At 42.9% G+C, this 14,860-nt stretch overlaps 1 protein-coding gene across 1 annotated transcript in view; it reads right to left on the bottom strand.

Annotated features, from left to right (window-relative positions):
• DOCK9 (dedicator of cytokinesis 9) overlaps nucleotides 1–12,479 on the bottom strand; it is a 176,683-nt gene extending 164,204 nt beyond the window's left edge. Inside the window, exon 1 of the mRNA XM_015557496.1 lies at nucleotides 12,202–12,479. Within this exon, the coding sequence (XP_015412982.1) occupies nucleotides 12,202–12,327 (126 nt within the window). The 5' untranslated portion in view covers nucleotides 12,328–12,479. The remainder of the gene's footprint in view (nucleotides 1–12,201) is intronic.
• Between the last annotated feature and the right edge of the window lie 2,381 nt (nucleotides 12,480–14,860).

The following is a 14,860-nucleotide window of genomic DNA, read 5'->3' as shown; positions in this document are numbered from 1 at the left end:
ACAGGCAATCAGAAACCAGGGAGTCTTCTCTATGCCAAGAAAATGAGATTCTTTAAGAATCCAGCACAACCGGAAAGCATCAGACCACAAACGAGTTCAATTTTGGCCAAACATGTATGAAGCCTAGAATATCATGGGAAGAGCTAAGCAAAAAGGCTGATTCCATCCTGGCCAAGGTTGTTCAGTGGTTAGAGCATTGGCCCGCACAATTTTGGCCAAACATGTATGAAGCCTAGAATACCATGGGAAGAGCTAAGCAAAAAGGCTGATTCCACCCTGGCCATGGTTCTTCAGTGGTTAGATCGTTGGCCAGCACACCAAAGGATCATGGGTTCGATTTCCAGTCAAGGGGATGTATCTGGGTTGCAGGTTCGATCCCAGCCCAGTTGGAGTGTGTGCAGGAGGCAACCAATCAATGTGTTGGGCTATTATTCCTCCCTCTCACTTTCTCTAAAAGTCAATGGAAAAAATATCCTCAGATGATGATTAACAAGAAAAATAAAAAATAAAAATGCTTACTGATTCTATTGCTCTTCTCTCTGGCATGAGTTTCCTGTGACCTTTCTCGTCATTTCTTCTTGCCTATATGTCTCTGATAATTAAATGTTAACATAAGCTGAAACCCCAAATGCCACTTCTTGAAATAGCAAATGAAGGAAATGGCAACTCTGAGAGCATTCTATTATAAGAGAGGAGAAATTCATCATTTCTGCTTATGAAGAATTTAGGACTTTCTTGACTTATCTGCATGGCTATGAAAGCTACTTGATCAGCTGAGATATAAACCTTTCATGGAACTTGGTCCCCTTTCAACCTTGCCAACAGGACACCAGTGCTGTTGCTGGGGAGGGGGACAACGAGCCTGCAGTGAGAAGGAGGGGCTTCTGAAGCCAAATAATAATCAGTGTGGCCCCATGAGGCTTCCTGCACTACTCTACTGTACACACTCTCACTACATATTCCCACCAAGAACTTTGTGAAGTTATCAGATTTGAAGGAAGAACCCTCATTTATAATAATAAAAGCCTAATATGCTAATTAGACTGGACGTCCTTCCTTTTGGACAGAGCCACAGTGGGCAGGGGCAGTGGCAGAGGCCCCGCGGCTGCCACAGTGGCATATGCTAATTAGACTGGACGTCCTTCCAGGCGTCCTTCCTTCTGGACAAAGCCACGGTGGGCGGGGGCAGCGGCAGAGGCCTCTCGGCTACCACAGTGGCGGAGACCAGGCCCTTGCACGAATTTCATGCATCGGGCCTCTAGTTTTCCTATAATTAGAGTGGGCACAGGAAATTAGCAGCTGCCTCCCTTCCTCACTTGCAAATGTTACTAGCAGTTATGTGTTTCTTCTCTCCAGACTTTTACCCAGCCTGTCCATGTGCACGGTGCCAGGTCTTTGGGACACCAGGATAAAAAGGGCATGGCCCCCACCAGAGAGCTCACAATTCAAACTGGAGACAGATGTGTGAACAGTTACAATAGGATGACTGACAGCAATGGGAATCCATGAGTGACATCTGACCCACCAGAATGAACCTGACTTCTCCCAACTGGACTACAAGCTCTACCAAGGCAAAGATTTCTCTACTTTATTCACTACTTTCTCCAGCACCTAGAAAAACACCTGGCATAGAACAGGCACTCAATAAAACAAGTTGGATGAGAGAAGGAACCCAACAACATGGAATGCTTCTTAAAGGAAGTTGTCAGAGCTGAGTCTAAGAGAAGAACAAGTTAGCCAGGATTCAGGGTGGAGACTCCTTGCAAAGAAAATGGAGAAGCCAGAGAGCATGCTCATAGATGGAACCAGATTTCGTGGGGCCTGAAATCTGTATAATTGGAGGGAGGGGTGTTAAAAACATATAAACTTACGAATATGAAGCTGCTGGAGTCCCTCCCAGGGCCTTGGAAGGGACCCTGAAACTGAAGCATCACCAGCTTCAGGACAAGTCCTCCTCTAAGTATGGCGAGTTCAGGAAGCAGCAAGCAGCTCACAACAGCTGGGGCAGAGTTGCATAAAGGGTTCGGGATGGCAGCAGGCCAAAGGCTTGGAGCACAGTCTCTAGGGGAGCTATAGTATCACTGGAAATCCAACTCGATGGAGAAAACCACATTTATGAGAACTCCCATCTGAAAGGGTATTACTCTATGTGACTGCAAAGGTGAACTAAGCGACCGCAGATGGACGTGCTTGACAAACAATGGATGGTCAACCTTAGGGCCTTTGTTTCTCTGGAGTCAGAGAGGAATGGCTTTGTACAAGGGTCCCTGCTGCACCTCTGCCCTAAGCAGCCTTTAGTCTCTCATCTAAAATAGCATACAATTTGAATAGCACCCATTTGAGGGAGCACCAATGATTAGCTCACCTGGTATGCCACATGTCTCAAAGCCACCCCTGGCCTATAGCCTGTGGTGAAAGATGGCAGGTGGGCTATGTAGAGATGGGCCCTATGGAAGCCAGCAAACTGGTGAAGAAAGAAGAGGACTGAGACAAAACTAGACCCTGTACCATCCACCAGCCATGAAAAATGATCTCTCACCCCCTTGTAATAGCCATGTTCTTCTTTCCTTTCCTTAACTCAGGACATTAAAACTTAGGAGACCCTGATAATCAGAATAGGATTACATTTCTTTTCAGTAGTACATGTTCTTCTCCAGGCTGTTCATCAGCTTGCGAGGAACATCGGTCTTGGCAGCTCTTCAGAAGCATGCTTGTTTCAAAGGAGCGGAGGGTTTGGTAACATTAGAACTCCAGTTGTGCAAACATTAGAACCTGAGATTATCTGGTCCGGCCCTCTCGTCTTACAGACAGGGAAACCAGGGAGCATGGGAGTTAAGTGACTGTCTGGGGTCCCAGGAGGGGTTGCTGCAGGACTGGGCCTAGATCCAGGTCTGCTGCAGGTCTTCTGGCCTGTGGTCCATGCTCTTCCTCTCGTCCTTTGCGTTTTAATTTTCGCACTTTCTTTGACAACATGCACAAGCACATGATATTTTAAAAAAGTGGAGAAAGAGAGAGCCTTGGACTGAGAAGCAAGCTTAAACCTGAGCATTAAACCACAAGTGAATGAGTTCGAGAATGTTTGGAATGTATGATGACCACCTATCTCAGACATCTAAATATATTTCTCACACTGAAGTGTGGGTTTATCCTCAGAACCCCAAGAATGACATAACTGTTAATCTACTTTTTTATCTTATAAGCATGGATAGATGTTGAATTCCCTTTTTATACAGCACTTTAAAAAGCATTCAAATTAGAGAACTTGTCACTCAGTGAAGATTTTATTTAATTAGGCTTGGCAGCATTAGCAAAACTTGAACACTCAAAATCAATCAATCAGAAGGAAAAGAGTTTGGGGTTTTGTATTTGTCAGTTTTATAAATAACTGTGGTTTTCCAAAATTATTACCCTATTACTAAAATGAACAGAATTAAAGACTGCAAAATATGTCAAACCAATAGTACCTAGAAAACGGTGTAAGAGAAACATAATAATGGAAATTGAGCTAATAATAGAGATAATCATTCCGATTACTGAAAACCGCCCCCATGCTCACATTTAGTTCCTTCAATGGAGATGCCACTGATAATGCTAATGAAGAAAGAAAAGATAGCAAGGACTTAGGGGACTTTCTCCTCACCCATGGAACACACAAGCAGAAAGCTGAGTGGAATGGAGCAGTTGCCCTTGCAAACACAGACTGGAAGTGTCATCTATCCGGACACAGGCGCGGGCTAAGAGAGGCAAAGGAGGTGCAAGGAGAACAGAGCGAGAGATAACGGACACAGAGCCAGAGTGGTGGGCTCAGCATGTGTCTCTCACACACACAACTATCCCAGCTTCTGCCTGCCATGTTTACACATGTGAAAGGAAAAAAGAAAATGATGCACCATGATAGTTGTATACATAATTCTATCTTAAAATTAGACTACAGATTATTTTCCGGCCAATAACCACTGCCCCCCACCTCACTTTGTAGCATTATGGTCTGAAATTCTTAATTCTTCCTATGTCCATCAAAGCTATTTTTAGAACTCTGAAATGAGGAGGTCAAGTAATTAAGCTAAAAGGCTCTAAAAGCCTGATTAAGTTAGATTTCAAAACAACTTACCCTAAGCTACTTATTAGAAGATATTGAGGATGGCGATGGAATATTCATAACGTATATGATTCACAAAAGAGTTTCTACATACCTCATGGCCAGGAAGGCAGTTCGGAGACCAGGTAAGGGCAGATGTAGGGAGTGAGGATTAAAATCCTGGTCCCAAAAATGTTTACTATTATTGGAGGTGGTGACAGGTAGCTGGGGGTTCAGAATGCAAGACCCCATGTTTCTTAGTGTGGCCCAGACTAGCAGCATCAGGAACTTGTCAGAAATGCAAATTCATGCCAGACCCACTGAATCAGAAATTCTGGGGATGAGGCCAAACATTTTGGGTTTTAACAAAGCCTCCAGGTGATCCTGATGTTCACCCATGTTGAGACCCTCTCTACTAATCTATCAACTTCTGTGTATGTCTAAAAATTTCATATTAAAAGTATTTTCAAAAAAATCCTGATTCCACTGATTATTGGCTATATGGCCTTGGGGCAACTTATCAAGTCTCCATATCTGCATCTGAAAGTGGGAAAATAACTTTTCTTGTAATCATCACAGGGTTATTGAAGGGTTTCAACAGGGGAGGAAATCAACAAATGGTGATTATGGGGATCATACATAGTTGTGTCATTCAGACATAAGAGAATTTTAGCCCCTATAACATACACATGACTTTAAAAAAATGTTTTAAAATATGTTTTTATTGATTTCAGAGAGAGGAAAGAAGAGGGAGAGGGGGATAGAAACATCAAGGATGAGAGAGAATCACTGATAGGCTGCCTCCTGCATGCTTCCCTACTGGGGATTAAATCTGCAACCGGGGCATGTGCCCTGGCCGGGAATTGAATGGTGACCACCAGGTTCATGGGTCAACGCTCAACCACTGAGCTGCAGGGGCTGGGCCCACATGACTTTGCTGGATCACACATGTTCTCTCATTAAACTTCCCCCATACTTTATGGTTGCAGTATCACCACTTCACAGATGAGGAAACTGAAGTTCAAAAGGGTTATATGAATTAATGAAGGTCACACAGTTGGTGACCCTTGGATCTCCTGGTTCCAAGCCCAGGACCCTTTCCATAAACGAACAACTGGCAGTAATGATGGAATTTCAGTTCTAGGACAGGAAATGGTTGCCCAATCCCTCATTTCCCTTTGTGGAAGAACTAAATAACACCACTCCACAGCTCTGGGAGGACAGAAGTACAAGACTCTGCTCTCTGCCCAGCTCAGATACCTGGAAACGTAGGCCACACTGAACTGCCCAGGCTCCAAGACCTCACCAAGGAAGAGAGAAAAGGCAGAATCCTTTTCTGAGGGATACTCATTTTCTGTCTCAAGAATATTAAAAATCATATCCCGCAATACTGTCTTCCTGTAGAACCAGGTTGGAATGTTGGAACACATATGAATGCCAATAGGTCGCACTTAATTTACTTTGCCAATAAACAGTTCCAGGATATGGTGGTCTTTGGAAGGAAAACCTAACCTTACACTTTTCCACATAGAATCAATGTATTGGAATGCTGGTAATAAGGCCACACAATGGTTTTTCGAAGTGTACTTCAACGATTAGGGGTGATGTTATGGTTTCCGATGTGGCTGACAAGGAAGAGGTGGTACTGATGACAGAAGGGGTGCTAAGAGGATGAGAGGAAAAGCTTCTGACTTTGGCCCCTTAAGTTTGCACTTCTGTACCCAAGCATGCACATATAATGTAATTTTTAATTTAGGTCAACGATAACAGAAGCACATTCGAGTTTGGTGGCACAATACCCACAGCATACTCAAGCAGATTCCTCGGGGTGCATCTATTTTTTTAACCTTTTTTTTTTTTTTTTTTTTTTACAATTCAACACATTTGGATATTAGTGGCTAAACCTTTGAAGGTGGAAGAGGGAAGAATAAAGGAGAATTATCCCCAGATCTAGTCTTTCCTGGAAGCACCTTTCTGCAACCCTTTTTTGCCAATACATTCTGCAAAGAGTGACCAGGATCATGTGGAGAAGCAAAAAAAAGGGGGTGGGGGGAGAGGGGGAAGGTAGTTTTGACTTTATGTCAGAGATGGAATACAAACAAAGGGATGTAAAGCATAGCATAAGGAATATAGTCATTAAGACTGTAATAACTACGTATGGTGCCAGGTGGGCACTAGACTTATCAGATGTATCACTTGTAGAATTATTTAAATGTCTAACCACGATGCTGTATACCTGAAACTAACATGAAATAATATTTAATATCAACTGTAACTGAAAACAAAAACCATGGCTCCTGCTAGGCATACCCTCCCCGTACTAGTGAGGGAGACTAGAGTATAAACCTTAGCAGCAATACGGCAGAGATGCATAATTAACACACCAGGACAGTGATCCATGACGGGTCGGCCACAGGAGCACGTGGTCTATGAAAAGGTTTCTTGGAGGAGCTGGCATGTGAGCTAGGACTTGAAGGATAAAAGGAAATGGTCAGGCACATGCCAGGCAAAGGGAGTGGTGCCCACGTGTGGAAGCATCTCCTCTGGAAAAATAAAGGGCCCAGGACAGGAAGAATTTTGGAAATTGCAGGAGATGAGGCCAGCAAGTGAGTTCAGGGCCAGCCGCTGAGGGTCATGTAGGTAACCCATGCTTTGGCAGGAAGCAGGAAGTTAATAACGTTATCTGTGTTTTGCAACACACACACACACACACACACACACACACACACACACACACTGTCAGGTGTGCTAGCACGTTGGAGTGTGGCTCAGAGTAAGAAAAGACTGAATGCACCGGTAAGCTGACCTGGGCAGTCCAGATAACCTTTGGAGATGAGGCGTCTAGAGGGCAGACACTACTCCTATCTCCATCTGAGAGAAACACAATCTTGGCTTAGAAATGTCAAACGGTGTTTAAAAGACACAGGGCCCAGGTCCCCTTTGCACCACTCACTTCTACTTCTCCCACAGTAGGGATAACTCTCCATAGCAAGGCGACTCCAAAACAGAACTACAGGCCAGTTCCTCCCCACGAACCTGGCAAAGCCCCCAGAGACCTGCAGGTAAGTGGCCCATACACTTGTCTAGAAATCAAGCACTAAAAATGTCTAAAGTGTCAAAATGTCATGCTTAGAGAAATGCAGGACTAGCTATATCACATTACAGGGATATTTCAAATTCTGGAAAGTTGAGAATAAACTATAATTTCCAAGCCTTCTTGGTCCTAAAATTATACTCATAGTCCTATGTCATCTGTAGGCTCAAGTTGGCTTCTTGCCTCTCCTGTGGCGTATTCCCTGCTAACTCCAAATTCTGCTGCTACTTTTACTTATTTCCAGGTTGGTCAACACATTCCACTGGTGTTACTCATTTACACTGGGTGAAAAGCCAATATCCCGTGTTGCAGCTGCTACAACTCAAAACCCAAACAATTTTGGATAAACTAAGCTTAGAACCTAAAACTAAAATTGCCAGGGTCTTGACCTAACTCCATCACAAGCTATTCCAGGATCAATGCTAACAGCCCTGAGACATTAGCCCCAGAAGAGATCTTAGAGATTATTTATTACATGCTTCTCATTTTACACATTTAATGGCTTAAAACAGTGTCTGGCACAGAGCAAGGCACTATGTATTTTTTCCTATTGTATTATTACACACACAAAAAAGAAAACAATTGGCATTACTGTAACTTCCACGTCAGTGACAGATATGAGCAGAGAAACATGCCAGAGCTCCATGGATTTTCATGTTCTCCACAAGCAAGAAGCCCAGAATGTAAGAGTGGCTCAGCACGGCCTTGGGATAGTGACCCGAGCTATGGAATCCCCTTCTGTGAGGCAGTTTTCCATCCTGGCAAAGTTATTGAATTCACACCAACACTACCTCCAAAGAGTCCTTCCACTGACCACTGCACAAAGTCTATGTGCAACTCTGGGGGCCCCATTCACACAAACTGTTCACATGAACAGCCAGGGGGCCCTGTACCTCGGGAAAAGCTGGGCTAGGCCTGCTTTCGGTGCTCAAAAATCGAGAACGCGTCCTTGCTGGGGCCAAAGATGATTTAAATGTTGTCTGTCTTACCGGGAGGGGATGGGTGAGAGTAACACTCACTTGTGCCTAATGAGCACCCTGTGAAAAGCAGGAGGAACAAAGCTCCTCCTTACCCAGACCTTGCTGCTTCGGGAGATGAGGGTGGTTGGTCTCACTGACCTGCCTCCCCAATGCACTATAGAATAAGTCTGGCAATTCTCAGTGCTTAGAAAGATGGGTCTAATGAACAAAAGAATGAACAAATGAAGAAGAAAACCAAAAAGCACGGTGAAGGCTTACAACTCTAAATAGGCAAAATGTCCCGTGTCCCCTGGGACTATGTCACTACATAAACCTTGCAGGAACTTCCTTCCTCCACCACTCACTATTTTAAAAACAACAAAACTATTTGTTAAGTATCACCAAGGTAGTTAATATTCTTAATTATTTCTAAAGACATCAATAGGGATGCAGGAAAACCTGTGGGCAGAGGGAGTTAGAAGTATAACGTAATTAACGCAACCACAGACATCTGAAGTCTTACAGGATATCATGATCATGGCCCATGAGCTTATACTTCAGGGCTTTTGCCTCCATTCACTTCTTCTGCTATTTCTAAAGTAAAGAGAACTTGGGGAGAGAAAACGTTTTCCCAGGCAATGCACTGACTTGACTCTCCTGGGAAGAGTGGCTTGGCACTGCCACGGGGTAGTGACCCGAGCTGTGGAAGCTCCTCTGAGACAGCGCTCCAGGCGGGTGAAGTTATTACATTCACCCAGAAGCCAGGCTCCTCCTCCTTTCTGCATTGGCTCACATGCTGCCTTCTCACCCAGTGGGTTAGCTAATCAGCTGCTCATTCAGACATCAAAGGAGGCAAGAACTCTGGTTCCGTTTTTAACACTTGAAGATCCCAGAAGAATAACAGAAATAGAAAAGGTGTCTCTGAAAAGAAACTTGCCAAAAACTACCGAATGAGTGTTTCCAACAGGAAAATTCAGCTATTTTCTATCTTCACACCTTTCCACCTTCAAAATCCCCCACCTAAGACCTGTGCTGCAGTCCTGACCTGGTCGTGAGAGTAACCCAATGAAAGGACAACACAAAGGACACATCCCCAGCCACTTCTGACTCTTTGAGGCCGCACCCTTTTCCTCTCAATTGTTGGGCAGTGACGATTAGAATAAATTTTTCCAGGAATTACTTTAAACTTTGGGGGGCAAAAAAATAGGTATTCAAACGTAAGCAGGATAGCTAACTGGGAGACATCGAGAATACCCAGATTGTTCCCCTGTTAGTCATTCACAGTCCACAAAGGCATTTTTCAATGGGGCTGGCAGGGAGCCTGGTGGATAGGAACAGGGGAGTTTCACCATGCACTTCCTCCCCCGCTTACCATCACAATGAGAGGACAAGACCTACGTAGGTGCCCGTAAGTTGAACACTGCAGCCTCTGAAACTTTATAATGTCCAAACACATACTTCTCTTATAAACACTGAGTTTACTTTGCACAGACCAAGCAGCCACTGCTAAGGGCAACCTTAACCTTGACCAAGGGGAAAGAAACATCATTGCCAATGAATGCCCAGAGGAGACTTCCGATAGAAGTTTTATAGAATTAGTACTTCTGACTTGATAAGTGCTTTACTAGTACTAGTACATTCACTGTTAGTCACTCACAGTCCACAAGGTCATTTTTCAATGACTGTATCTTTCAATAATTGTAAAGAATTGGAAGCAAGTTGAATAACCATTGACTTATGGTACAGCTATAAACTGGAATAATATACAGCCATTAAAAAGAATGGCATAAATCTACATAGAGTGACAAAGATAGATGTTCTTGATATGTTCTAGGAGAAAATTAATGCAGAAATCTATAGCCCTAGTACATTTTTACACACACACACACACACACACAGCTATACTTTTATATGCACAGGAGAAAGTCTGGAAGTATACACACTAAATAATAATGGGCACTCTATTTTTCCATCTTTCTACACTATTTATATTTCTTATTATGTGCATTAATTACTTTTATGCTTTCTAAACTATGCAATATTTCCCCGCAAGGACTGATTGTGTATATAACTAAAACCAGCAGAACTTGATTTCAGATGTTATCTCTGGAATAAAGTAAGGTATTTACATTTAAACGTAATAGACCTGGGATTTTCACTGAACATGTGGGCTACTGACATAATAACGAATAGCACTACAAGAAATAGACCTCATGGCTGTGTGGGCATACTTTTTCAAAACCATCTTGGAAAAAAGTTGTACTCCAAGCAGTTTGTTGAATTCTCATTTGCTGTGAGCAGCGATGATCACAGGTAGGATCCGCCCTGGGCAGAGGCCCTACTTAAATATCGTTGCTTCTCTTATCTGATACTAGTTAGCTCTTTTTATCTTGCTCACCCCATGGAAGAAGAGAAACACTATCAGATAAGGAAAAGTGTCTTGTTGTATCGCTGTTGCCTTCACCTCTCCCTCGCACCTCCCTCTGCAGGTGCACAGAGCCAGAGCTCTCCATGCTGCCAGAAGCTTCCGAGCCCTGGTGAGCATTCCCCCCAGGTGCAGCTGCAGCCAGCACAGCCTTATCCATTGCAGTGGGAGAAAAAACTTCCCGTGGAAATGCCTGGAGTGAGATCTGACCTAAACAATAACTGAGATATGAGCGGCTGATTTTTTTAATTTTTATTTTTTAGCACTAGAAAGAGAAATAATTTTAATAGTCACTTGTGGAATTAAAAATAAACCACAAAGCATCTTTCTATAGTGTATAGACACTATATAATCATCTGGACACATATTTCTACACTTCTGAAGAATCACTGACAAAAGATTTTTAAGAAGATTCACAAGGGAACCCAAACCACACAGCTTCCTCCATGAAATCGTAAGCTACACCAGCGGGGAGCTGATTCAATCTATATAACAAGTAAGCAGGTCAAACGACTCCATAAATAAATGAACTATTATGCTAGCAGGAAGGATTCCAAGATAATGAATAACATCTCTAGACAATGTACCAGGGTGGGAGCCGAAGTCTCTCAGACGAAAACCTGCAGTGAAAAGGCCCATCATCCTTGATGGACTTTCTCAGTTCAGTTAGCAATACAATTTAGAAGGCAAAACAATATAAGGTAGTCTCATACATCAGAGGGAAGCAGTTTAATTCAAATCAAATCCACCATAGGAAAGTTTAAGTTCAGATTCTTAAGGGCATTAGAATGTTGAAAATTAAGTTAATTAACCAAACACTTTAGGATAATGGCAATTGGGCCTCTGTTTTTTTAAAAAAATCACTCTATAATATCACTAAGTATAGTTTAATAATCCCTTTAGCAGCTCATTTGAAAGGCTCAATTGTCCTCTTTTGCAGTGCGTGTTGGTGGTTTTTTTACAGTTTGCTTAAAAAAATTATGTGCTTTTATTGTACTAAAGAAATTCCGAGAGAGAAGCACAACCTACTCACTGATGCTAACAACACAACCATTTTTCACATTCCTCCCTTATAAAGTCTACCGAAGCACTTGAATTTATCAAACTGCTATGAGTTACGCTAATGCTAAGAACAGAAACTTCTCTACCAATTGGTTCAAAATATAAGTTATTTCTAACTTTGTTCAAGGCAAACCTGTTAAAATGAGTGAGTGAGACCACATGTAACTTCAACAGTTATGTCCCTTAAAACTGCCTAGTGTCATCTTCATCATTTTCGCAATAACGTACGTATATTATGTAAAGATGTTTTAATTTTACAAAGGACATCTTTTTCAGCCCTACAGAAGGAATTAAAAAGTGCCTCCCTGGGTGTACCTTTGGCAGCCCTGCAGCTAAGTGGGACATAATTTTGAACAATGCATGGTTGTTCTATACAAAGAAGCCTCCTGGAAGCCACGATCGCCCACAAAATGTCAACACATCTTTCCTCACAAAGAAAATCAAAGTGGAGCCGAAAACAATCGACAGGAAGAGAGGGAGAGGAGAGTTCACAGGAGACAGGCAGAGCAAGTTTTACAATCCCACAGAGGGCCAGAGGCACAGAGCATGCACACACCACAAGCGCTGAGGATGAGCCCCTTACCAGCACTGGCCCCGGGCTCTCTGCTTCCACTTCTCCCTGAGGGGCATCCTTGTGTTGCAGGGGGGACTCGATCACCATCTCCTTTTTGGCACTTCTACTACTTGTCCTGTATTTATCAGCCTGCATTCTCGGCTGAAAATGCAAGTCAGAACGTCTGCAACTTGGACAGCTGTGAGTCCCCAGCTGGGCAAGGCACAAGCATGCCAGTGGCCCAAGGCAGGAGAGGCAGCTAGCTGGCTTCCCAGGCACCAGTGGTCAGCTCCGCGGGCTGGGTCTGTAGAGCCTGCTGGGGTGGGAGGGCATGCCTGCGAGGGCCAGCCTCCAGGGGTGTTACTACTGCTGGAAAAATGGGAGGTTCCTGCTCGCAGGCCAAAGGAAAACAAACCCTGAACTGTACAATACACAGTGTACTGCCTCTCTGATAAAGACCGGCCCCATTGTGTCTGCTCCACACGGGGTGGGCCAAAAGGACACGAATCAATATAGTGCAGTGTTTAAAAGAAACCAGTCACAGTTAGCTCCTTCTAATTCCTTCAAATCTAAAGCTCCTGGAGCTGAAGGGACAGACAGCTAGGTTGTCTGGATGTTCCAAAATTCTTAGGTTTTGGATGCTTTCCTTTATGTTACGGCTAAACACCAAATGCTTGGCTGATGATCAATGCTGGTAAGAGCTACCAGCAGGAGATTCTGTAGCCTGCACCTCAAGGCTGCAGGTGTAAAGAAAGAGTTTATCCCTGCACGTTAAACTGAATTTATGGGTTATTTTGTGCAAGAAAAACAAGGTCATCAAACAGTTTCATGGGCAACCATGTATTGTGGTAAATGTTCTTATTAATCAGAATGTAATTTTAAGTCCATCAACAGGCAGGGGTCTCTCCCTGCAAGCAGTGTCAGGGCTCCTTGAGAAGGCGAGATGAATGGACAGCGTAAGTGACAGATTAGCATAATTAACAGAGATTTACACAAAGCACAAGAAAGGAGCTGAGTCACCATCCCATGGTTCAATGGGGATCGTACCCAAAATGTGTTTTTCCAAAAAGGCTGCTATTTTTAGTATTTCCTAACAATAACAGTGGAGTAAATTTTAAATCATTTTAAAATCGTCTCTTGGGGAAAGCTAAAACAGAAGTGTTAGGGGATTTGTTTAAAAATTCATGGGAAATGGGCAGTAAGATGGAATTAAATATTAATCTGCACTTCCTGGGCTGCTGCAATGCTTCTCCCAGTTAGTTATTATTCAGCTTATTTTCTTGAAATCGGAGATGATCTGGTTACAGAAGGTAACAAGCAGTAGTAGTAAAGAAACAATGGAAATGGGTGTCATTTAGCAGCAACAGGTGCCATAGAAACTACTATATAAAATATAGGTACAAATCTCCCACTTTCCAGGCCAAGTAACTGGCTGGGAGGGCTTGTGGCGGGAGGGCGGGGGGGACACTGGGGGAGCAAAGATGTCACCCTATGCCTGCCTGTTCTTCCTCCCACCAGGATCTCTGTCACTCAAACATCAGCAATAATAATTTATATAATAACTTATTTAATCTTCATAACAACCCTATGATGTAAGTAGTGTGGTTATTGCCATTTTATAGATGAGAAGACAGATGCACAGAGATGTTATATATGTGCAGAAGGTCACACAGCAAGCAGTAGCCATATGGACTCAGTGTACATACACTTAACCCATGATACCATGCTGAACCAGCTGTCTATTCCAACTGCTAAGAAGTATAAATATGTAAAAGCTACTGATCATCAATTAAAGATAAAGGCAGCATCTGGGTTTAATTCCACAGAGATAATTTAGTGAAGAGGTAAAAAGGTGAAAATGGCATAGCATGGTGTCTGGTATATAGTAAGTGTTCATTTAACAGCTACTATTATTGTTGCTGTTGTTATTGCAATCTGAAGAAATTTACCTTAGTCCTGAATTCAGGACTGTAGCTGTGTGATCTAAAATAACAGCTCCACCAAAGTGTTGCTATAACACTTTACACAAAGTGCTTCAGCAATTTAAAATCAACTGTTCTTCCCTCTTTGCTGCTCCTCTATGACAACTGCCTTCAAACAGTTTACCTGACATCCCTTGCTCATGCCATGAGCCAGGCCTCTTCTTGAAATTGTTCTATTATTTTTTTTCAAAATTTCAGCAGTGAATTTTTATATATCTTTTGTAACCAAGGGGAAAAAATTGAATTTCCTCTGAGCTTCCAGGTAGCCAGGATAGAAAGGCAAACATAATTCATATCATCAAAAAAAGAAAACAGACAAGGCTGTCAGGCAAGTGAATTTTTAAAAAAGTTTCTCACACAGAGATTTACGTAAAAAGGGACTGATCAATGTACGAGACAAGGTTCTCAACATATTTATTGGAAATGCAGCAGCGAAATTCACACAGCTTTCTCACCACCATCTCAGAGCATTATACTTAAATCCCAGATAAAATAAAGCAATTCTGAGAGCAAGACAGGCATTTAGTCTATCACCTTCAAATGGGTCCACCTTATGGAAGAAGAAAATTCTCACAACCTAGAGCAAGGGAGACGCTATTGTGAGCCTTCCTGCTACTTAACTTCTCAGGCCACGCAAGGTCTTTGTTCTATTTTGCTCGTTTAGGACCGGCCAGCGCTTTAGAAATCTGACGGGCAAGGAGAGTTAC

The sequence above is a fragment of the Myotis davidii genome, unplaced genomic scaffold (genome assembly GCF_000327345.1).
Source record: "Myotis davidii unplaced genomic scaffold, ASM32734v1 scaffold133, whole genome shotgun sequence".
NCBI lineage: Eukaryota > Metazoa > Chordata > Mammalia > Chiroptera > Vespertilionidae > Myotis > Myotis davidii.
The sequence above is the reverse complement of the archived record's forward strand: the minus strand, read 5'-3'. Positions and strand labels throughout refer to the sequence as shown.